This window comes from Semicossyphus pulcher, unplaced genomic scaffold, assembly GCF_022749685.1.
Source record: "Semicossyphus pulcher isolate SPU_LCO1_2020_fin unplaced genomic scaffold, fSemPul1.0.p SCAF_15, whole genome shotgun sequence".
NCBI lineage: Eukaryota > Metazoa > Chordata > Actinopteri > Labriformes > Labridae > Semicossyphus > Semicossyphus pulcher.
The window spans coordinates 23,899,666-23,924,380 of record NW_027211659.1 but is presented as its reverse complement, the minus strand read 5'-3'; the positions used below and the strand labels follow the sequence as shown (position 1 = coordinate 23,924,380).

The 24,715-nt window shown below is 40.7% G+C and overlaps 1 protein-coding gene across 1 annotated transcript in view; it reads left to right on the top strand.

Moving 5' to 3' along the window:
- The window catches only part of LOC138592162 (calcitonin gene-related peptide type 1 receptor), a 36,534-nt gene extending 12,584 nt beyond the window's left edge, over window positions 1-23,950 (top strand). Inside the window, exons 2-13 of the mRNA XM_069662836.1 lie at window positions 10,512-10,620; window positions 11,143-11,296; window positions 11,561-11,671; window positions 12,546-12,658; window positions 14,315-14,406; window positions 14,508-14,634; window positions 14,938-15,091; window positions 15,278-15,338; window positions 16,298-16,364; window positions 16,976-17,194; window positions 18,835-18,876; window positions 20,977-23,950. Of these exons, the coding sequence (XP_069518937.1) occupies window positions 10,546-10,620; window positions 11,143-11,296; window positions 11,561-11,671; window positions 12,546-12,658; window positions 14,315-14,406; window positions 14,508-14,634; window positions 14,938-15,091; window positions 15,278-15,338; window positions 16,298-16,364; window positions 16,976-17,194; window positions 18,835-18,876; window positions 20,977-21,195 (1,434 nt within the window). The 5' untranslated portion in view covers window positions 10,512-10,545 and the 3' untranslated portion in view covers window positions 21,196-23,950. The remainder of the gene's footprint in view (window positions 1-10,511; window positions 10,621-11,142; window positions 11,297-11,560; window positions 11,672-12,545; window positions 12,659-14,314; window positions 14,407-14,507; window positions 14,635-14,937; window positions 15,092-15,277; window positions 15,339-16,297; window positions 16,365-16,975; window positions 17,195-18,834; window positions 18,877-20,976) is intronic.
- Window positions 23,951-24,715: the final 765 nt, after the last annotated feature.

Below are 24,715 nucleotides of genomic sequence, written 5' to 3'. Positions count from 1 at the left end.
AGCTTCATTTTTACTTTTCACTAATCTGCATCATGATGTTGAAATTTCAGCAAACTTAAGAGCCGTTAATTATTTTGGGTTCATGCCGCTGAAGTAAGCCACAGGGGAGAATTTCGCTTCACTTTTGGTCCGAACACACGGCCGCTTCTCAAGCAGGACTTTAAACAATGCAGCACGCAGAAAAGGAAGCCGTTGTCCCCAGAGGCTATATCGTCGTCAGACTATAGCCGATGGGATCTGAGCTTGGCAAAGGTGTAACCTATAGAGTCACTGTGACATTATTATAAAGGTTCCAGCCACAAAAAAATTTGCTGACAATAGTTCAACCTTTTTCCCGACAGTACATATTATATTTATTTGATGATTCAGCAGCCAAGATATCAGCCAATGCCTACATTGACTGTAATTATCATCTCTAAGATACAGCTACAGTGTGATTAGTCATGGTTAAGTTAGGGGGATGAATGTGAGTGCTGTTAAAATATTAAGCTCACATTAATGATTAGTCTATAAAAAGACAATAGCTTAATCAGAGCCAACCTCCTCACATTTGTAGTTTACTATTAAAAGGGCACAGTATGTTCTGCTGGCATGGGAAGAAAATTGTGTGTGACAGAATGTTTCAATATTTATAAGTCCTCGGGATACTGTGCTGCATCAGCGTACAGCCTCAAGGGCTTAACTGACCACCTTAAATGACTGACATATACATCTAACACCTGATGTATTTAGTACCGCTAGGAGCCTCTTCTTTCTCCTTTAAAAGAATAATGGAGCCTTTTCCTCATTCCAGCACCACTGTTGTAAGCAGATCCATGTGCTTGCCCTGAGAGCGTTGGCATGCTGGCAATGAGGGCGTGAATGCAATGACATGAATACTCAGGCATCTGGGCTGATTTCTGCACCGCGACCACTGGAGCACAGCCTCCCTTTCCCCGTGTTAATGCAAGGAATATTGCGTGCATCACGCGGGTAGTGGGGGGGGTTTCAGAGTTGAGGAGGTCTTTTCATGCAACAAAGAGGACTCCTCCCTCACATCTGTGTGGGATTGTTATTGTTTCCCTGACATCTGGATGTGCCCTCGGCAACTTGCAGGCTTGCATGAGGTCTGCTCTCATGGCCGGGGCCTTGATAACATCTGAGCTTGAGATGTGCAACTCTAGTTCAGACAATTTTTCAGTCACATGGGAAAGATTATTTTAAATGTACAGCTGACCCCTCGGCGAATGTCCACATGCTATATTTGGTCTTGTTGATGAAGGAAGGAAGCTTTCATAGAGGTCATGTTTCCGAGGCTTCTCTTTAAGCTCTCCTCTTGTTTCTTGTTTTACATTCCCGACATTTCTCGCAGACAGCTTTAGGTTTTTCTTTGAATATCTAGTAAAAATCATCAGTTGTCTTTCATCTCACATAATGACAGAAAACAGCGGGAGGCCGTGCTGGAAACTGAACCCATTCCTTTCTCCCCGGTCCCTGCTGAGACTTCATTTTCAGACTAAATCACATGTTTATACTTTTTAGTTTTGTCACATAAAAGAAATCGCACACAGAAAACTTTTCATCTTTTATGTTGCATCTTCTTTCGTGTCGCATCAAATGTATGTGCAGACAATTCAGCTGGTTGAATGATAGATTCTTGCTCATTAGTAGAGGTGAAGTGCTGCACTAACACCTGCCCTCCTCACCCTGTTTCCCATCAAGTCTTGTTGTTAAGGTAACGCAACCCTCTGTGATAAAGACAAGGACATGTGACACGTGTTGCAGGTGCCGTGTGAAAGCGGGCTAAAGCTGGGCTTGTGGACGTCAAAGCATCATGGTTCACACTGTGGTGAGAAACAGGGTATTGGTGTCACATTTGATTCTTTCATGACCTGTGTTTTCAGAGGTAATACGTGTCTCTTTCTGTTTTCAACATTTGGTACATTTGACAATGGCTTTCAACACAAAGAAATCCACATGATGGGATGCAGCATATACAGAGTGTTGAAGTCCCTCAGTGGGAGGAGGTTTTTATATTGCAAAAAGGGTGGTGTGCATTCTTACAGCAGCACATTTTGTCCAGTTGATCATATTTTTTTTTTGCTCAGTGGCTTCCATCATCAGGTTATTCCAGCCAAACTTTCTGAAGTTGTTATGCCTCCTCCATTCATTCACCTGCTGTAGGCCTTCCGCTGAACCACTCAGTGTAGGCTGTTACTATTTTTTACAGCCCAGTCAATACTGGATTTTTTAGGCCGACTGATATAGTTCTGACATAACATACTGTATGAGCTGTAACACATAAACAGCACAAACATCAGCTCTGTTAGCCAGTCCCTCCAGGACTTCGTGGGCATGTTCTGTGATTGTTGCGGCCAAAAACTCCTGATTTTGTGACCTGAATTGAGAAAGTTGCAAGGCAAGTTGCAGTGTATTGATGCTTTTTTTCAGTTTAACACATTAAACATCCACGGGGCCCTTGTATGGCTCAGTTGGTAGAGTAGGTCCCCTATATACAAAGGCTACAGTCCTCAACGGACTGATCGCAGGTTCGACTCCCGGTCTGCCGATCATTTGGTGCATGTCATCCCCCGCTCTCTACTCCCCACATTTCCTGTTCTCTTAAGCTGTCCTGAAAATAAAGGCAACAAGCCAATTAACACATTACACATCCACTGTGAGTGATTGGGACAAATAGACAAACACAGCATTCACACACTGATGTCAAAGTCCTAAGTGCCAGTCTCCGATCAGCATCTATACCCATTCAGTGTAAGGCTATGCCTTCTGGAGCAATTTGGGGTTCCGTGTCTTGCCCAAGGACACTTTGACATGTTACTGTAGCAGTCAGGGATCGAACCCCCAACCTTCCGATTGAGAGACGACCGAAAAAAATAATAATGTAAGAAATCAATGACTTCATGCACATGAGGAAAAAGGATGATTGGTCAGATTTGAGAAAAAGTTGCGACAATTGGCCAAAATTGCAATTTCTCGTCTCTCATGGCCAGAAATTGTACAGACATGACAATCTATCTGTAATGACATAATATAAGCTAAATGAGCTGATACCTGGTGTAGTTGTACCGTTTTTAGGGGGAAAAAATTACATTAAAAATGTTAGATTTTTGTTGGAATTCCCAAAGATGTGCAGGTGCAATATGCTGTGTTCTCATGTGGGGGGGCCTTTCAGTGAACTAGGCTAACCTCTTTGCTAACGCTACTTTGAGATGGTTTGGCAACATGACTATACTAGCAAACGGTTAGCTTGTCTTCTCAGTCGTATTGTTTGGAAGCATTTTTAACTTGACACATTAATGGAAAAATTGTGGACAAAGTCAAAGCTGTTTGCCACGTATTTTAATATGTATCTGCCTGACAGTTAAGGTAGCTTTGCACTTACAGTAAGTGAGGGAGCATTGTTACTAATAAAGAAACACATTTTACAACATAGTAAAGGGCTATGCTATGCATTCAAATAACCCCAAACAATAAGATGTGAGTTCAAACCCATCCCTAATGCATTTTGTTTTTATCTGTATGAAGGAGTTAGATTATTCCGGAAAGCAGTCTTCCCAGGAAATAACTGCTATATTTATAAGCTTATATAAATCTAACTGTACTTGGGACGTGACCCTGAACCAAAGGTTTCCTGACTCCCACTGTTTATCTGAATGATATAAGACTGCAGGTCACCTGAACCAGAAGGCACGACCATACTTTTATTGTCTAACTTGTTGATACAATGAGCAGAGATACTCCAGTGACCACTTTGTGTTGGCTTTAGAAGACTGATAAGAGAATCAAGTAAACAGTGCTGTGCAACAACACAGTATTTATTTTCTGCCATCTCACCACATGCAGTTTGATGCATCAGAAAGAATATATCAGTCGAGAATATTTTCGCTTTTGGGAAAGAGAAATAATTATCCTAGTATTCACACTGAGGAAAATATAACTTAAAAGTATAACTGCCAGAATGTCCTGCCCCTGTGAAAGGATCGGGATTAATTCCACATTTAAGAAGAATAACAGTCCGTCAAGTATCAGGGTCATTTTATGTGCAGAACAATGTAAGTTGCACATTTATTGGACCTTATCAGTTCTCCTGGCTACTCCCCTCTTGAGTTAAGCCTGTATCCTGTGAATGGGGCAGTGCTGTTATAGGCCTTCACCAGCCTAATGGACATCCCAATGCCACTGAGCGGAACTTGAAGTATGGGGCGCCAAACATCCTGTGAGGGCAGAAGGATGTTTACAGCACAGGCACAGCACAACATCTCTCGGGGGCAGAGATAAGTAGAGGCTGAGCTCTGGCACAGGGCGGGAACACAGCAGCTGCTATGCATCGGCTGTTTTTCCAGGTTATCGTTTCTGCACGCTGACCGACGTAATCAGTGATGTCAGCTCTCGAGCAAAGTGTGCATGACTAACCACTTCTGTGAAACACTCTGAGGTGCTACACATAATAGTGGACCACCCACAGTTTGCACTGGTTGGTGGGTGGGTAAGGTTGACCCAAACAGACCAATAATCAATTGTTTTGCATCTGTAGCGGTTGCTGTTAGCTTTAAGCTGAAATTGTCAAAGGGTTTTTTTTGTTGGGGCTTTTGTTTTCAGGGGTTATTGTTGACCATAATTCAATTATCTGCTTTTTTTATATGGACTCACATTGTTGCAGATGTTTGCCTCTGTATGTGTAGCGGTAGGTAAAAAAAAGTCATGTGTGACATGTGATTACTGTTAGCTTATGTGTATCCATTGCTGCTTAAAGGAGCAATTGGCCCCTGGAAAAAGCCACTGTCCTTGTGGTGTTCTCTGTAATCGATAGAAGTAAAAATATTTAAAATTGGCGCCATAGCTGTGGAGAAAGTTGTACAAACAGCTCGTGGTTTCGCCCATTCTACATTCCTGCAACACCCAGTGTGCATTGCACCCCTCCCTCTGAAAGGAACGGCCCAGCGAGAGACGCTGGAGTGAAATACTACCGTTTTCCAGTCAAGGACAGTGATCGCTGCAGGCAACGGCTCAGAGTGGTTCAGAAGAGCGGCCGAAATACGACGAGAATATACCGGTCGATCGTCTAAAACATCTTCAGGTCTGCAGTCTACATTTCAAACCTGATGATTTTGAACGAGACATGACATTGGAGGCGGGCGTCCTAGTTTGAGGAAGTGTAGTTTAGCAAGCTGGCCTTTTCCAGGTTTTCAAGGGCCCATTAGAGAAGTGGTTAGCATCCTCCAAAGGCACAGAAGGAAGTTGCATTTTTCTTCTCTAACGCATTTGCTCCCCATAATAGCATGATAGGACTAATGTTGAAAATCAGCCCTTTAACTGGCCCTTTAAGCTACAACAAAATTTTTGATGTGATTTAAAACCCGAAATATTAAAATACTTGACAGTTGTAGAAAATAAGATTTGCCTGATTTCCAAGATAAGTTAAAATAATCTGCAGCCCACCAGCTGCTTCTAGCAGCAACATGCGCAAACTTTTTGTGCTTAGGCAATAGGTAATATGAATATACAGGTGAAAAAATGCAAGATGACTCCATATTCTGAAAAAAATAACCAAAGAAATCTTACTTTGACTTGTATTTGGTAATTGTATTTTGTAGGTTGCAAAATAGTGAGCCCCAGAACTGTTTTATCATCAAAATGAGCTGCCCTGATCCTCTATACTGGCTGTTCACTCCAACCATAATCACTACAGAGCTACAGCATGTGTCATGGGGTTTGACACTGTCAGGAACTTTGAATGTTCCACCATAAACAAGGTATTTATGGAGGAAGTGAACACAATGTCCTGCTGTAAATTCCCATGACAAATGGATTCCATTTCAACAGGATGGGCCTTGTTTTTTTTTACTTTAGGATTAGTAAAATTGTGCTTTATAAGCTTTTAAAAAAGAGGTACCAGCCAAATAGCCAAAGAAATGGGATGAAAAACCAACCACAGCTAGCTTTGATTCAAGCAGCTATTGGGAAAGCACTCTGCAACCTTTGCTTTGTGTTGCCATATGACATGATATGTTCTGTGTAGCGGTCTGCTAATGTATGAAAAACAGAGTTTGCCAACAAACAGCTGGGGGACTTGGCAGAGTAGAGCTGTGTGTTTGTTTTTGTGTGTGTGCATGCACATTGAGTGTGTTTGCAGGCATGCATATGTGACAGAGCAGCTGATCTTTTCCCGGCTGTTTCTAATTTGCACATCACCATAATGTTTTACAATCCCACTTTCAGTAAGTCCCCGCTCTCCCCACCCCCTCTCCCCTGTGTGATGCGGTGTTAACTGTGAGCAGACTGAGGAGACTTGTAAGAATCTACTGGGTCAAATGTCTCATGTACTGACTGATGGCCCCCAACTGTGTCCACTTTGTCACTGTGTTGACTGTTTTTGTCAGTGGTTTATATATTGGCAGCCTAACGTCTCGTTGTGTTTGGCAAAGTTAAAGTTTTTGCCTAGTTTGTAAGTTAGAAGTATATTTAGTTATATTCATAATAATTTCTTATAAGTAACAAGGCACAATAAAAGGTTGATCCTATAATGTATTTAAATAAATACAGTCTGGAAATGTCATTATATATTAAAGTAATGATCTCTAAGATATTCATTTAAATAAATGTCTGTTAAGTCACTATCGCCAAATGAGTTCACACAATGGTGATTGAGCCTATGGCCCTGATGAAAGCCTTTGCATTTGCCATGTTATGGACTGAAAATCACAAGCGGCGCCCAGTTAGTGACGCGTTTTCCATCAGCCAGCAGTGGTTGGTCTGCCAGAGAGGGTAGGCGGAGCTCAGCGGCTGCTTTTCTGGTCTCTACAAGTGTTGCGAGTAAACAGTAATCTACTATGGCTGAACAAACAAAGAAAAGATGGATGACTACAGATACAACTTCAAAAACAAGTGCAAATCCAAAGAAAAAGAAACAAATTGGACACTCAGATGAAGGCAAACAGTCTGAAAAGAAAAGCGATCGTCAGCGAGGAAAATTAAGAGTTACAACCCGAGCCAACCGTGGACGTCACACATGCAACACTGTCTGGATATCCAGAAGTGGCACTAAATGCAGAGCCATTCTAGAGCTAAAAGAGCTGGATCTTGTTTCTGAGCTGAGCTCAATTGCCTGCCTCAGTGAGAAGAGCTGGAATTACTGTTACCATGATTCATGCAGTGTATGGCACATAAACCTCGACAGCTAAAAAACAATTTTGTGGTTTCATAGTTAATTAATACTGCATAGAGGGATACAGGTTTAATCTGCAGCATCACCATCACCTCTGTGTTTCTCCTCATGTGTCTCTACTTTTTCTATAAGCAAATGTATAATTATAAATAATTATAATTATTATAAATAATAGTTTTCACCTGTTGCAGAAGAAAAACGGCCTTGTCATATTGTCAAAATGCTGCATCTGATTGGGTGAAAGTTGGTGGAAAACCTAAAATGATGAGCCTTGAAAGCCTACATCTGCTTTCCATATACTTGTCAATTTACTAGCCTCAAGTATTTGTGTGCTTAGTCTCTGCTCCTTGTGAATTGTCGCCTCAAAAGTGCCTTTTACCATTGTTCCATTGCAGTGCACGCTAAGCTGTTCCATTCCACCAAATTTAATTACACTTTAATTCAAACACAAGTGATGTCCTAGTTCCTTTGGGGTATGAGAGACGTTATTAAATGTCGCTTCTGAATGAGGTGTAATCCTCTCCTGAACGCTGTGTACCTACTTTTATGTCATTCTTCGTTTAGGTTCTCTGTCTCTCCCATTTTTCTCTCTCTTTTTGTTCCTCTGCTGCTTGGAGAAAAAAAAATACTTATAAAGATTTAAAGCAAAGCTGCAACAAGAGCCCAGCCTTGCGATTGTTATCAGGGATTCTAACAATGCTCACAACCTGTTACAGGGTATCTTGTTATCCTGACAGCATGGAACTGTTGGCTCATGCTGCGATACATTTATGGCAAAAATAACAAATAAGCAAGCAGGATATTGATTTTGTGACAGGTAGAAAATAACTGCTATGACTTTCAAATACAAGCACGAGGAAAACAGGATTCCTTAGCTAGCCAAAACCAAGCCTCCAAAGTCTGACAGTTGCAGCAGCAGCAGGCAGGCTCAGACTAACCTACATCAGCTCAAGCACCGTTTTGTGGAGCACATCTGTAGAACCTGCAGGATGTGTTTCCATTTGCATTTTGTTTCATCTGCTATTCAGCAGTCGTGACATGAAATCCCAGTGGCCTGCAGCTTTGCCGCTAACACCTCTCTGGGTTTCTGCTTTGAAGAGACACCGGCATCACCTTTAATAGTGAGATGTGTGCATGTGTAATGAGTCCACTAAGCCATTAAAAACTGCCGTCACATTTGATAATTTATGAGCGCAGAGGAGACATGCGGCGGCACTGAGAACATGGGATTATAAGTCTCAGATGTGCATCCATGACTTTCATCAGGGAAGTGAAACTTTCTGAATAGATGGGGTTATTTTGTCAGTTATTTTGTCAGCTGTGTTGAGTAAGGGCTACTCATGGTGGATTCATGTTGGGCCTCTCTTTAAATAACTTAACAAAGAGTCGGTCTAGACCTGCTCTTTCTGTAAAGTGTCTCGAGATAACCCTGGTTATGATTTGGCGCTATACAAATAAAATTTGATTGATTGATTGATTGATTCTTTAATAATGAAGCCAAAGTACAAGCATAGTGGGTATATTTACCTCCCTATGGACTTCACATGTACAGGATGCTATGTTGCCTGTAAAGGGATAGACATATGTATGTTACAGTCTTATAGGCTAAAAAAAAGAGGGATACCGGGTGTTCACGGTAGCAAGGGGTTAAACTCCAGGTGAATGCCAGTGTCCAAGGAGGGAAGCCTTTGGGCGTTATTCAAGCACAGAGCCAAGAATTTAGTTCAAAATGCCTTTATTGAATCAGGACATCTCTCGTAAAAAATATCAATGATAGCAATATCAAAGAAATAGACGGCGACCGGTTTTGACCCTCATCCGGTCTTCCTCAGGGCGTGGCTAGGAAGAGTCATGACACAACATGGCAAGACTCTTCCCAGCTGTGTTCGAGTGTGCCTGAAGAAAGCCCTCTTTCGACAGCTTATTAGTAGACTGTGCTGACAGTTACATAAAAACAAACATTGTTTTGGGAGTGTTTGTTGGACAGTTTGGAAATGAAAAGGCAGAAAGGTCAACAAAGGTCGCTGGCCAGAACTGAGCTGGCATGTAAGGTAACCGCTCAACTACCGAGTCAGGCTGGTAGTTTTATTTTCAGTTAGAATTTTGGCTTCAACGATCATGATAAATTAGTTAAAACGATAGTTGTGGCACATTTCATTTTGCAGTGATGCTGTTGTTTTGTCTTGTGTTTAAATCCAGTGCACCACTTTCCTTTCCAGAACTCCCTAAAACCCTTTTTGTTTTGCCCAGATTACCGTGGTTTTGTAGAACGTAGCAGTGGAGGCTGCATCTATCTCCATGACCATCATACAAAAGCTGTTTCTCTTCACTCAGGAGACCACACATGTCACCAACTGACGCTGTATTTATGTCCAAATAATGATGCTTTCCTAACCTAACAAAGTAGTGTTGTTGACTAAACCCACCTTGTGACCATGTCCCAAACAAAACAAATGATGACACTTTAGGTCAGGTTAGGTTTAGGCACCAAAACTACCTAAAAAAAACCTAAATATTCAAGCACTATTTAATTGTACATATTTTCCAGTATAGCCTTATGACAGTCAATTTAAAAAAGATATTACCAGTGAAAGAAAAGTCATTTGAAATTTGAAGGTTGTCTAATCTCAGTAACAAGTATTTTAGACTTGGTTTCAAGGAGCAAAACTCCAAGTGTGTCTTTGTAAATCTACAGTCATAAACTGTTCAAGTTAAAATTCAACATAAGGTCTTTTACAGGTTTTATATTGGGATGACCGAACACTCACATGCAGAGCCACAGCTCAGATAAAGGTCACAATTTACTCTCTGGTGACCCGCATCTCTGTCTTGTGTATTTCCAAGAGCAATCACACTGCAATTCAGGGGTTGCCTAGTGACAAGACTCCAGCAGTAGTCTACCTGCCTTTCATTGTGCTGTCCACTGCAAGTAATTACAAGTGCTCCTGTCTGAATGTCAAGAGTGAGATGGAACCAGAAAATCGTGCAGACTGAAGGTCACCTTAATCTACATTATCACTGTTAGTACCTTTTAAAATACATTCATCTGGTGCATATAAGTGAGTGACAAGGGCGAGATTTTGAGTGTTTAATCTTTCACACCAACAGTGATCAACCAATCTGTGTATGATGCTGAAAACAAGTCCAGGTTTCATTGATCCTACCACCTGTTCCCAGCTCCCACAGATTAACTGTGATGGCAAACATTACAGCAGGAGCATTTCAGAAGATTGAGGGGAAACGTTTATCAGCAGCAGGAGAGATATGGAGTGCTGTGAAGTGGCCTTTACGAGGGGATTTTATTGCAGTTTAATGGCGGGGGCTAATTGTTTATTCTCTCTTCCAGATCGGCTGCTGGTGGATGATCAACCAGCTTTGACATGGCCAAAAGGAAGATGGAGAGCGTCGGGCGGAGCTGGATGGTTGCACTCGTACTGTTGTGTAACCTAACAAAGGTAGGACAGCTTCAAGAGACTAAATGTGTCTATATTTGGTAAAAGACACTTTACAGGCTCTGTCATTTGAGACAGTTGTGTTTAAGGATTCTAATTTAGAGAATAGGTTTACATAAATACTGAAGGTTACTGTTAATCATGAAGTCAGTTCTAGTTCCTGTTGCTACTTAAGGTTGGTATCTGCTGTGTAATAAATAAATTAGACATGTCTGTTTGGCAGTACTGCAGCATAGATGTCATACTTTCCATGGAGAGCAAATGAATTAAATGGAAGCTTGTGTATGTTTGACTCCCTTTACTGACCTCTCAGAAGCCTATAATTGCTTTCAGACATTAAAACCTCCAAATAAGGTCAGAACACACAATGGGAATTGGGTCTAGACACTTGTTTGAAACCACTTGCAGATACAAAGCTTGATGTTTCTTTTAAATACATATTGCAGGAGTAGGATCTCCTTAGATGTACCTCTCTTGATTAGAACACCAAAAAGATTTCTTCACCTTTTCTCTCCTTTCTTGCAGATTTTTGTGAAGGCAAGCATGGAGGTCAACGAAACCCAGCAGCAGCATCCAACCAACGTGTACCATGACATTGGAGTCACCAGGAACAATATAGTGACAGCACAGTTTGAGTGCTATCAAAAGATAATGAAGGACGATACCAACAACAGAGAAGGTAGCTTGTTATATTTCATGTTTCTGAGCTAAGAAGCTAAGCTGGGCTAGGCTGAGTGAGAGCAATAAGTAACTGCAACCCTCGAATAAATTGGGCTTAGTGTATTTACAGGTTATTTCATATCTTTATAAAAAGACAAAAGCAATCCGTCTATGTATTTAGATTGTTGTAATACATCTTTAATACCTTCTTAAGTTGTTGTTTTTGAATATTTGAACATTTAAATGACAAACCGTAGCTCCTCACACCTTCCTGTGTTTTTAGAGCCCATGTGTAATCGCACTTGGGACGGCTGGTTGTGTTGGGACGACACCAGAGCAGGTTCTACCTCGGAGCAGCACTGCCCCGACTACTTCCAGGATTTTGATCCTTCAGGTAAGTTCTGTGACTTACAGTAACTGTAGTCGTGCATTTGCACCCAAAATGGTTTTATTTTAAAGTAGCACTCAAACAATTTAGTATAGACGAGTATTGTCAAAATAGAAACTGCAGAGGGAAGATATCTTTTACTTGGACCAAATGTTCCCACATTCAGCACTATTCACTTCTTTAAAACACCCATCAATATCCATGACATGTCCCACGCTTCCCGTTTTTACAGGAAACTCATTAAATGGTTTGCTGGAAATCAAACTGAGATACATGAAGACAAACATCTTGACCTTCTTTAAAATAAACTGTGCAGAGCAGTCTGTTCAGTGATAAAACCAGCTACCAGAAATGTCTATATTTACTCTTGGCTGAACAACCAAGAGCAAATATAGAAAGCAGCATTCGTACTGTCTGTCTGAATATAACTTGATATTCCTTTAACAGACAAATGCATTAGCTGTCATTCCCTCTGTTTAGTAGTGGTGTATATGCATAGCAGTAAACTAAATACAATTTCTGGATGATTCTGAGCTCAAACTTAAGCTCCGCACATCCTTGAGCAGGATATGCAGATTTATAATTAGATTCAGTCGCTCTAATCCCTGCTTGCAGTAGTTTCATGTTTATTAATGTGTTTGTCTCATGGAGTTTCAGAACAGGATTGTAACTTTATAAGGCTAAAGGGGACTACTACTGAATCTCTCTCTGCTTTGCTGCAAATAATAGATACTAGGAAATATCCAATAAAATTCAATCTAAAGGTTTAAAATATGCTTTAAAAAAAAGCTTTGAAATCAGTGTAGTACTGTGTGTCAAACCTCTTATTGCACTTGTGAAGTGTTTCACCTTACTATCTATGTATCGTTTCTACGTGCAGAGATGGTGACAAAGATTTGCACAGACAGTGGTCATTGGTTCCTGCATCCAGAGAGCAACCGGACTTGGACCAACTTCACCCGCTGCAATGAGCACACTAATGAAGGCAGAATGGTTGGTCACATTATAACATCAAATGCATGCAGAATATAAAGCGTGTTTAGCACTGAACTTCAATAGATGTCAGTACTGTGGATAGAAAACAGTCACTTATTTTGTGTTGGCAGTCAACAGTTATTTCTTGTAAATATATTTAACTAAATAACACAGTTGCACAGAAATGCTCATGCTGCCTGAAGTGAACTGACGCTGTGGTGGGGCTAAACATGTGCAGATCATTCTGAGGGTGGCCCAAGATGAACAAACATTGTGTAATAAAGACAATGAAACAAATCAAAACAGTTTATCCTCCAGGCTGGAAATGTTGGCACAAAGGTGAAGCGTGCAGAGAGAGGTCAGGGGATTAAAACAGAAGAATGAATCCTCTTGAGATTCTTATTATCCGCACTGAAAAGGAAGTCAGGACTTAACTGCAAAAGTGGACCTCAGAATGGAGCAAGTGTCAATCAGAATGAAATGTTGGTCCATGTTACGAGGTGGCACTAGGTGAAAGGTGGAGGGGTCACTAGAATCATGACATCAAAATGTTCTTTAGGGATTAGAAATATTCTCATGACATTATAGCTGGGACACAGATCTGATCAAACACTTGTGAGCCGGTTGGAGAAGAAGGAGAAGAAAAATGTAAGTAAAGAGTAAGAGAGGTCAAGAGCCGGACCACAGAGAAAATCGACAGATGATAGAAGTTCAGAAACCGACTGTTTTTTAGCAGAAGAAATAAAACTTGAATCAAATTGTTGATTTCTTTGGTAACAAGCTGTGCAATACGCCTAACCCCAATCTGGGATCTCATCAGCTATAGTCTGATGACGATATAGCCTCTGGGGACAATGGTGAACATGCCGGGAGTGTAGCCAGCGGTTAGCGATAAACGACTTCCAGTCAAGACTTCCTTTTCTGCGTGCTGCATTGTTTACAAAATAGAAACCATTTTTCTTGTGATTGACTTTAATTAATGGGTCTTAGCTTTGCTGAAATTTCAACATCATGATGCAGATTAGTAAAAGTGAAAATTAAGCTTTGTCATGTCTGTCTAAAAAAAATACTACTTTTAAAATGCTCGTTTGTTGAGCGGAGGTCAGAGCAATCATTTCTGATGCATTCGAGGAAGTCGGGAAATCTGAACTCTGAGTGGCTTTCGTGACACAGCATCAAGGGAAATTGTATCAAGTTGAATTTTTGATCTAGAACAGATTGTTACCTGAAGATGCAATGACTGTTCACAGAGATTAATAAGAAGCGTAATCGTTGTCAGATGACCTCCAATGGGAGCAGGGATGTCATTACGCCTGCTTTTGCTCTCCACACGGTCTGTTTTTCCTGCATACGCTGCAGACTGCTGATTCGTGATTGATCAATATTGCTCGGACTACAAGTTTAGTACAAACGGAAATCCGTCCCAGGAATCCACGTTCCTGCCTACAGATTATACATTTCTGTGTCGAATTATCCGTTACATAACATAACCTGCCATTTCTCCTTTGTCACACATTTTCTATTTAGAGTTTAACAAACTTTAAATATACTTTTACATGATTTTAATATCATCTTAACACAAATTATGTCTCATCAAGACCATTGTTACATTAGCCTTCAACATGTCATTAAGAGATCCTGCTGATCTAAATGATGTCTCTTTTTTAATTTCAGACTGCAATGAATCTCTTCTACTTAGCTCTCATAGGACATGGACTGTCACTGACCTCCCTCTTTATCTCGCTGGGAATATTTTTCCATTTCAAGTGAGTAAACGAACCTCTTAACGAGCCCAATAGACAGATGGTTTTTAGTCTCTGATTGTTTAAAAGCACCTTGATGTAATGTCATCGTTCTCTTCTTGCAGGAGTTTAAGTTGCCAAAGGATCACGCTCCACAAAAACCTCTTCTTTTCTTTTGTTCTCAACTCTGTGATCACCATCATTTGGTTGACAGCCGTGGCAAACAACCAGGAGCTGCTGCAGAAGAACCCAGTGAGTTAATGCCATTCTTTATTTTATATACACCCTTCTTTATACCTACCTATATTTATTTTCATACATTTTTCTACCAGTCCAATTTTAGCAGTTTCTTTCATCATCCTAGTCTCAGTGTTCTAACAGAAACCAGGGTAAGAGCTGCTCTAAAAGCTGCACTCAAGGGATTCCGGCTTTAGTTATTTAGCTAAATTCATTTATTTATTTCACATGACTGTGGAAGCACTGCGCTGCACAGGGAAATAGCAGAGGTCGAGTGAAACATGGAGCATTTAATATATCTGTGTTTTTCCTTCTCAGACCAGCTGCAAAGTGGCCCAGTTCATCCATCTGTACCTGTTCGGCTGTAATTACTTCTGGATGCTGTGTGAGGGAATATACCTGCACACGCTCATCGTGGTGGCTGTGTTTGCTGAGAAGCAGCACCTGATGTGGTACTATCTGCTCGGCTGGGGTAAGTCACCATTATGAGCTGTGTCACAATGTGCTGGGAAAAAAAGTCTGTTTATGTAGGACTCTGTGTCTTTATCGTGCACAGTTTGACTTTATGACTGACAGTGTGAGTGCAGTCACTTTTGGGTTTACCTGAGTTCACTTTAAATGATTGGTTGTTGTAAGAATTGTTTCTTTTTTTCTGCAGGCTTTCCTCTTATTCCAGCTGTCATACATGCCGTTGCTCGAAGTTACTACTATAACGACAAGTAAGAATTATTTATTACAGCTTATAATAATGTGAGTCATGAAATATATTTTATGACAGCTAATAAACAAAAATAACAATAAAGGTGAATTATTTAAATAAAAATGCAATGACAGAAGATTAAATCCTGCTTAAAAATTAGGGAGATACAGCGCAGTATTCTATGGTTATTATTTTGTTTTATACATATTACAATTTAAATCACTCAAAGTTCCAATCTTGAAGATCTCAGTTTCGTTCTCTTTGGCGGCACCGATGGCGATAAACAGTAATTGAAGGAGCACACTTCCCAGACATCCAGACAGTGTTGCATGTGTGAAGTCCATGGTTGGCTCCGGTTGTAACTCTTGATTTTCCTGGCTGACGGTCGCTTTCCTTTTTAGACTGTTTGCCTTCATCTGAGCGTCCAATTTGTTTCTTTTTCTTTGGATTTTCACTTATTTTTGACGTTGTATCTGTAGTCATCCATCTTTTCTTTGTTTGTTCAGCCATAGTAGATTACTGTTTACTTGCAACACTTGCAGAGACCGGTAAAGCAGCCGCTTAGCTCCGCCTACCCTCTCTGGCAGACCAACCACTGCTGGGTGATGGAAAACGCGTCACTAAGTGGGCGCTGCTTGAGATTCTCCTTCCGACACCCAGTCCGTAATTCTGCAAATGCAAAGGCTTTCATCAGTGGGCCATAGGCTCAATCACCATTGTGTTACCTCATTCGGCGATAGATGGTGACTTAACAGACATTTATTTACATGAAAATCTTCGAGTTTATCACTTCAACATAGTAAATATTGTCTAAAATGTTATGCTGTTTGTTTATCTTGCAAATTCTAATAGAATAGATAAAAAAGGCTATCAGCAAAAGTTTTATTGTGTCTTATTTTCTCAACCCATTGATCAGCATTGCTACTTAGCTGTCATGTGACAGTAACATTAAATGCTGCCCTGTCTCCTCTGCTGTAGCTGTTGGATTAGCTCCAAAACGTCGCTACTCTACGTCATCCACGGTCCCATCTGTGCTGCTCTTTTGGTATGAAGCTTCCATCATTTTTCTAACACCAATTAAGAACTGCAACGTCAATCACAATGACGTTTATAAATAAACTGGTTTATTCAGTATTTTGCTTTGATCATTGTTGAGCAATGAGCAAACAGAAAAAGGGGGTCGGCTGTTGTGTTATTCTGAGTGGACTCTGTGGGGGGGGCTGGACACTGTTTCATAGCATGCATAATAATGTTTTTCTTGAGAAATCAATGCATCTGCCCCTGTGAGGATACACCCACTGGTCCCCTGGCCTATGATGCATTCTAGGAATTCACCTAATCAGCACAGTCGGGCATGCGTCAGAGAAAAACAGGCCCCTACAGACTCTCACTGAAATAAATATTGAGCACTCAAACAACCTTTTCAATGTTTTTTACAGGGCTGATCACCTATTCTTTATTGGTGGCTTTTACAGTCTGCTCAAGGCTTATTTATACTACTCAGCCTGTATTTTGAAAGTATTAAGGGGTTGAATTTATAACATATCCTAAATAAGTCTTTAACCAGCTGACAGCAGCTTGAAGCCAGAACATTATGCAGATTTGTTGTTTGTTGATTGATAACGATTTATATCCTCTCTGCTGCCATCCCCTTAGGTCAATTTGTTTTTCCTACTAAACATTGTGCGAGTGCTCATCACCAAACTGAAGGTGACACACCAAGCGGAGTCCAGTCTCTACATGAAAGCTGTGAGGGCCACTCTCATCCTGGTGCCCCTTCTGGGAATCCAGTACGTCCTGCTCCCCTACAAGCCAGAGGGACGGGTGTCCTCTGAAATCTACGACTACATCATGCACATACTGATGCATTACCAGGTGAGGCCATTGTCAGTTGTCACTGTTGCATGGCACCAAGACTGTGAGTTGCTTTAGTTGTGGCTGTATGATTGTCACCAGCTTCTTAGAACATTTCCACTGGAAAAAATACTCAGCTGTACATTGTGTCATGCTTTTAAATAGGTGCCCAGAGTTTATTTTTAGAATGGTATTCAAAGTTTACAGTGTGTTACATGTACCACAGTGTCCCTGTGCACTATTTTTATAGCCCTTTGTCCTTGTTACATGTATATTATTGATAGTGAAACTTAATCACATGTCAGTGGCCCTCTCCTGCAGCGACAAAGATATTTATTTTACTAAAAGCAACTGTTGCATAAACCCTGCTATTTTCTCAGCTTTCAGTAGAAGCCGAGAAATCCCATTAGCCAAAGACTTGTTTATGTTGTAGAGCAGGGAAGAACAGCAGGAAGGGAGGCACAAATTATCTGAGCTGAAAGCGGGCTGAAATCAGTTGGATGTTGGAGAGGTGTTATCTGATCGTCCTGAGTGGTCACAGCATGTGCAGAACAGGGAGAACTTCTTGAGTAACTTCTTGAGCAATTGGCCCATTCAGCTCAAAATGTGTATTTTATTTCCTTTTTAACAAGGTCATTAAAACATCCTCTTTTTATCTCAGGGATATTCCCAAAGTCAGAGTTTTTTTAGGTCCACTGCTTTCCTAATGTGTGTGATTTTAGGCCCCTGGACTGGGGAACTCATTTACCTTGGATATTAGGGAGGCATTCACTCTCAGTATTTTTTTCAATTAAATGAAAAGCCTGTCTTTTGTAATGTGGCTTTAAATCTGGAGCAATGTTTAGGTTAAGTCTGAGTTTAATCATTGTTTTTCCGAGTATTTTTTCCCTGGTGATTATTTTATCTTATCTTTCTTTGCGTGGATTTCAAACATTTTATAGACCAGCTCAAGTCATGTTTTAAGACATATAAAGTGCTCTGCTTGAAATAATAAATTGTGTCTGATGTGTTTTTAATTACCTTGTAAAAATCTTCCCAAGGCATCTCCTCCTTCTCCCTCATTAAAAGTTCTTGAATCTGCATAGTCCCCGTCCACAATGCATATTACCAAACAACCCCTCTGTCGCAAAAACAAAACACGTCTCTGCCATCGTTTAGTGGCAACTTGTTGAAACTTAGCTAACTTGAAATAGTAACATTAACGTGAGTAGTCAGTAGTTAGTTTGCAAAATTTACGATGACGGTTACAGCTGGCTCGCACATCGCCCAAGTGGTTGCCATAGGTTGCACATAATGATATGCACAGCGTCACCCCGTCTATTAACGGGATTGGCTCCTTAGGTTTGTGACGTCTCAAACCTGCCAATCTGAAAACGTGTTGTTCATCCTGTCCTTGGGACACTGTAGTTTAAAAGCAGACAGGCCCAGCCATGGATATGACTGGAGGGGGTGTTTGATATTGTTTTTATTGTAGTAAATAGCTGTTTTTTCCATCTGTGTTTAATTTTTGGTATGTAAAGCACTTTGGCTGCATGTTTGTATGAAATGCTCAGTGGATAAATTTGAATTGAGTTAATGAATCCCCTTAAATTAACTGATTGTTAAAGTTAAAGACCACTCATCATCTCTCTTTCTCATGTGTTCCTTTTTATGATTTTCAGGGTCTGCTGGTGGCCACCATCTTCTGCTTTTTCAACGGAGAAGTAAGACATGGTTTTGCCCCTTCACTTTGTTTTTTCCTTTGGACCTTTATGCACACTTCCTCTTTGTGAGCAGGGATTTGTCTCGGCCTCTGCCTTTGCATGACCCACTGAGCAGGAGGGGGAATTAGTGCGATGTCATGACAGGCTCAGTCCTCCGGGACTTTGCCGGGGACTAAAGATTATTTACAGCCATCGACTGTACACTGATTGCTATCATTACACAGCTGATTGACCTGCGCACAGAATAGGTTGTTTTTCCTGAAGTGAATGTCTTACAAGAGCCTCCTTTACACCAGCTTAACACATACCAGAGCTTTGCTGCTACCTGAAAATTGTTTTATTAGAATTTTGTACAAAACCTCTTAATAATTATCCCAGCTAATTATATGGTCCAAAAAACAAAGACATTGGCAAGTTCATATATAGGAACATGGCCATATTGATAGTATGTGTACTTGAGATCTCAAATCAAAGCATGGTTCTTCAGAGAGAATATTACCAGATATAATAATTACAATTTGGGATGCACAATATTGGATTTTTAGCAGATATTTTCCAACGCCTTTTAGCGATACGATATATTAGGCACATGTTTTTTTCCACCTAATTGCAGAGAACATCAAGGAATTGATATCATGCCTGCTCTTACTGGCCTGATGCAGAAATAACATAATACAGTGCTTTTTAAAATGTACACATTCACTGGGCAATATAAGAAAACTACTTAGGTTATAACTTAGGTTATGTACAAATGCCGTATTTATTTGTTTGTAACATTTTCTTTTCTTTTTCTAAGGGAATCATCGAGCATTTAGGCATAAATAAAGCATTGTTTTATTGGCGGAAAACAGAAATGACATATGACATATGCCGATGCCGATATGTCATTTTGAAGCCATAATCTGCAGATACCTATAATGTGCCGATAATATCGTGCATCCCTAATTACAACAAGAGACCAAAAGCTTCAAGTGTACTCAGATACCCAGTAGTTAACATGCAAATTGTTTTTAAAAAGGACAAAAGTCTCTCTTTGTACAAAAAAAAATACTTCACTGCAAAAATGACCTTAGTAGCATACAGTTTAAAGCTGAAAAAGCTATTTTTAAAGGATAGGAAACACTTTTATGAATAGCCTATTGGCCTTTAGTGGAGAGAGATGAGAATATTTATTTCAATCTCAGTCGGAGCTGATAATGTACATACCAGCACAGATAAAGCTCACAAATAAACATCTCATGTCATTGTGTGTTACAAATTTAGAGAGAGCTGTGCTATTTGTGTGTGTAGTGTCTTAAACTATAATGTAGGTTGCCAGATATGCTGTGTACAAGTATTGTGGTTACCAAGCCTGGCAACCGCAATGTGAGAAAAATATTTGAAGATGCTCCAACAGATTGTTGTTCACTTGCTAATATTTACAGGTTATAATCCCCCTTTATACTCCCCCCTATACTTATGCTATTTACCCCTGCTTCAAAATGTTATGCTAGGCTAACACCTCTGCTCGAGCTCTATACTACTAGCACAAACACTAAACAGATGTGGTTTTTAATGTCAGCTGAGGTTAATTTAAATTCAGTCCTTCTAAGGAACAAACACATGTCAAGGGATCAATTATTTAAACAGATTTAACATTTGGACAAGTGCACTTATTTGCTCCTACGCAGAGACGGAGAGGATAGGCACACTTGCATGTCTGTGCATTAATTACAGGGCTGGAGACAGGAAGCCATTAGCCTAGCTTAACATAAAGATAAGAAGCAGGGGGGCACAACTAGCCTGGCTCTCCCTGCTGTTAGATGAGAGGAGATGCTCCTCAGAAATACTTAGTTGATTGATTAACTATTGTATGTCAAAATATAGCTCATATTTAGCGTCCTCTCTCCACAAATACTTGTTCTTACTGCTCTGTTTGTTTACAGTTTAAAAAGGGAGATAATCATTGTTAATAAGTCAGCTTTGTGTTAGAAGCAGCCTCTCCTTCCTTGCAGTCTTTGTGCTAATCATCCCAAATGTCATTCACACAATAATTTAACTAATGATCTTATAGATTCTCAGCAGCAGCATAAATGTGTGACATGTGGTTTCTCTGGTTAGGTGCAAGCGGTTCTGAGGAGACACTGGAACCAGTATAACATCCAGTTTGGCAGCAGCGTAGGAAACCACTCAGATGCCCTGCGTTCAGCCTCCTACACAGCTTCCTCCATCACCGAGGTACAGGGCTGTTACAGCATCGACGGCCACTCGGAACACATGAACGGAAAGAGCTGCTTCGACGAAGCCTCTATCTTAAAGTCAGACAGCCCCTTCGCCTGACGACAGCACTCTTCCCAAGTCCCGCCCCCCACCTTAAAAACTACAGCATGTTTGAAGCTCCATGACGACCTGTAGATACAATGTCAGAAGGAAGGAGTCAGGAAAAGGATTTTACACTTTGTCTCTCACCCACATGAAGGAAATTGTCACCTCTCGGTCACACAGGAACTGAACTGTACGGTGAGCTCGATACAACTTCTCCTGCGCTGTGTTGTGTCCGCAATCTGCAACTGAACTGCTTCACTTGGACTAAGATGCACTCTGATAACCACAGTATCTTTCTGCCAGACATAATGGGGTTTTAATGGACGAATATTGACTGCTTGACTGTCCTTTCGGCGTCATGCTTTGCACAAAAAGCCTTCGGTTACACTGTATACTCTTCTGACATGGTCAGTGCCAAACCAAGACATCCTGCCTGCCTCATTTATTTTTTATTTCATGCCGAATCAGAACGGAGACAGGTGCATAATAATATATTAAAGTTCTATTATATCTTTCACATGTAAACTTAATTTATCTGAACATATTCTTGTTTATTAAATGAAATATAATGAATAAATACCACACAGTATTTATAAAAGTTGACATGCGACATATTCTCCAAAAGTAGTCCATTGAATACGGATACGATTTGCTGCCAGCGTCACGTAGACTTCCGATGTACTTCTTGTTTGTTTCAGTGTTTGTTTCTGTGCGCACCAGTCGTGGAGATGGTTGGAGCATGTTAAAGTGATCCTTACTGACATGTGCATCCTTTGTATTATCACAGAGAAGCCATTGTGAATTTACATGTTCTCAAATGTCTGCTCATTACACTTGAATGTAACAGTGAACGTTTGACGACTGGGTTCAGTTCATACATGCATCACATTCCCATTCACTCCTGTCTTCAGCCTTACTTATATCAAATTACTTAAGTTTAACCATTATATAAGCATCGGTCCAGTTGGTCAGACGGACAGCAGCACTGTGTCAAAATTCAGGGGGCTAAACTGGTGTGGGTAACAGTGAGAGAATGTAATGCGATTCAGGAAAGCAAGAGGAGGAATAATGGATCTAAGTATTGTATGAAGATACAGTAGATTTAGATAATCCAAACCTATCCCTCAAAGCATGTCACACTCAGAGACAGCAGTGAGTTATAATACTATGAAGACGTATTTTACAACTCTTGCGAGGTCAACAGTAGACGTTTTAAAGTCATGTGTACTTGGAAGTACTTAATTCAGTGTGTTTCCAGATAGTGCTGGATTGCATTGCGCCAAAATTAGATTCAGGTTTTACTGTTAGTTAGGTCAAACCTACGCTTTTTCACTGCAGCTCGCTGCAATCAAAGCCGGTATATTAGCGGTGGAAGCAGCCTCTTGTTTTTAGAAGTGGCTGCATTATATCTCATGGCCACCAGGGGGAAACTCAACTGGTATCAAAACGATTGTATGGAAGCAGATAGTCAACCTTCTTCTCAATTGACCCTTCGCTAAGTCGAGCCCCCATGGTTACTGTTGCTACGCCCGACAAGCTTTCGCACCAGCATGTAAATATTATGGTGTTTTCAACTAGAACAGTGAGAGATGTTCCAAGGGAAATAATAGCAAATTTCTGGAAAGATAGTTCCCAAATATCAGAGAGTTCGTAGACAGAAAGGACGACAATACGCATTTGAAAGCTACATCCAGAATGTAATTTATCAGCGGAGTGTTGAGAATGAAGAGGACATAAAAATTGAGGCGAAAGCAAAAATTATCCCACTTTTGTCATTTTGTGTAAAGCGCGTCAGGATATTGCTCGCATGCCGTGGCCTTGATCTGTTCACTGGATCTGGATGAACTTATAATTAATATTCAATCGTCTTTGTTTGCTAACATGCTAACCTGGCCAAGTTATTAAGCGTCTTACCGCGGAGGAAAAGCAAAAAATATGACACCCCCCTCTAAACTTTGAGGATATCTGCTGATGGACTGTTAAAATCCATCTGCGCGCCGTTTTGGCATTTCTCCTTGTTCGGAAAGTTTGACAAGCCTCCCACGCCTAGTTATAGTTGCTAACCGAGGATTGGACAGTGGCCGTTCAACGGAGGAGCTTAGCGAAGGGTCAGTTGATTTAAAACCTCTGAACATTTGAGGATAGAAGACTGGCTGGCAACATACATTCATCCTCAGCAGTCGATTCTGGCTCCACAAACAAGATGGAGAGGGCCAAAATGTTAGCAGTCCGCAAGTATAGGTGATGTCATGGTGGCTATCTTCCAGTTATAATTTACAGTTTGTGGCCGTTACAATGTAATGAGGGAGGTTTTTACAGGAAGTGCTGAACACAGCAGGGACATGTGATGACATCATCACGCATCATGAGAAGCTGTACAAAAAATACATGAAAAAACTGCAAAAAACATTTTTTAAGCATTTAGCAGACTTTTGTCTAGACCAGGTCAGAAATCATTGTACTTACTTACAGTTATGTCGTCTTTTCATCCACCAAACCCAAAACCTTTATTTACCTTCTCTTAACTTTAGAACCTTTTTACACTTAGTCCATAATGCTGGGAACATAAGTCACTATCAGCTGATGTAAATATTTTTATACATTTAGCATTTTTGAAAAGAGGGCAAGTTGAACTTGTGAGCGTATGAGTGTGTGCGTGTGTGTGTGTGTGCATGATTTATATATACAGGATTTATGAGTACATTATACTCTGAAGCATTCAGTCATGAAGCAGCCCTCTTATGTGACAGTGTGTGGGGCAGTGATAAAGGAGGTGTTTGTTCTACTTTTTAAAAGGGAGGGGGGGTGGGACATGGACGTGGGGTCGCTGAATGGGAGCTTGCAACAAGCTGCTGTCTTTGTCTGCCCGTATTATTTGCCATCATTCTTCCTGTCACTTTTTTACTCTTCCTGTATTTCAAATTGAAGAAAGGAAAGGAAAACTTCCTCCTGGATTGTCCGTGCCATATTATCAGTACATAGTGAGTTTTCCGACACTGAACAAGAGTCACAAAACACCTTCCTAAGAGCATAGTTTCATTATTTCAATTAAAAAACACAGGCACACTATTTTCAAGGTTTATTCACTTTTTGTCTTTACTTTTGGGTGTGGACCAATGACTGTGTATAAAGATGGACGACGCGTCTCCATCTGTTCTCACTGTACGAAATTGAAGCCATAACAGCTCCCGTGATAGGTGCTGCTATCTTGCGATGCTGACGTCATTTGGAGCCAGAGACTGCGCAGTAGAGATCTGCGGATGGAGCCGCCGTAGTCCCTTCCGCTAACCAAAACACACACTTAACTTACAGAAAAAAGACATGGATCGTGCACATCGGCTTGTTTAACAGCAGAACAGCTGCTTTTTGTTGTTCTGAAGCAGATGTTCACAGATATGTAAAGTTTAATGACTGTAGTGATTGTTTAAGTTACGTCTCCTCTCGCCGTTCCTCCTCTACTCTGCTAATCAGGAACAGATCCGCTGCAGGAGTCGTATTTGTCAACAGAGCTGTCAATCATCCTTTTGACAGCATC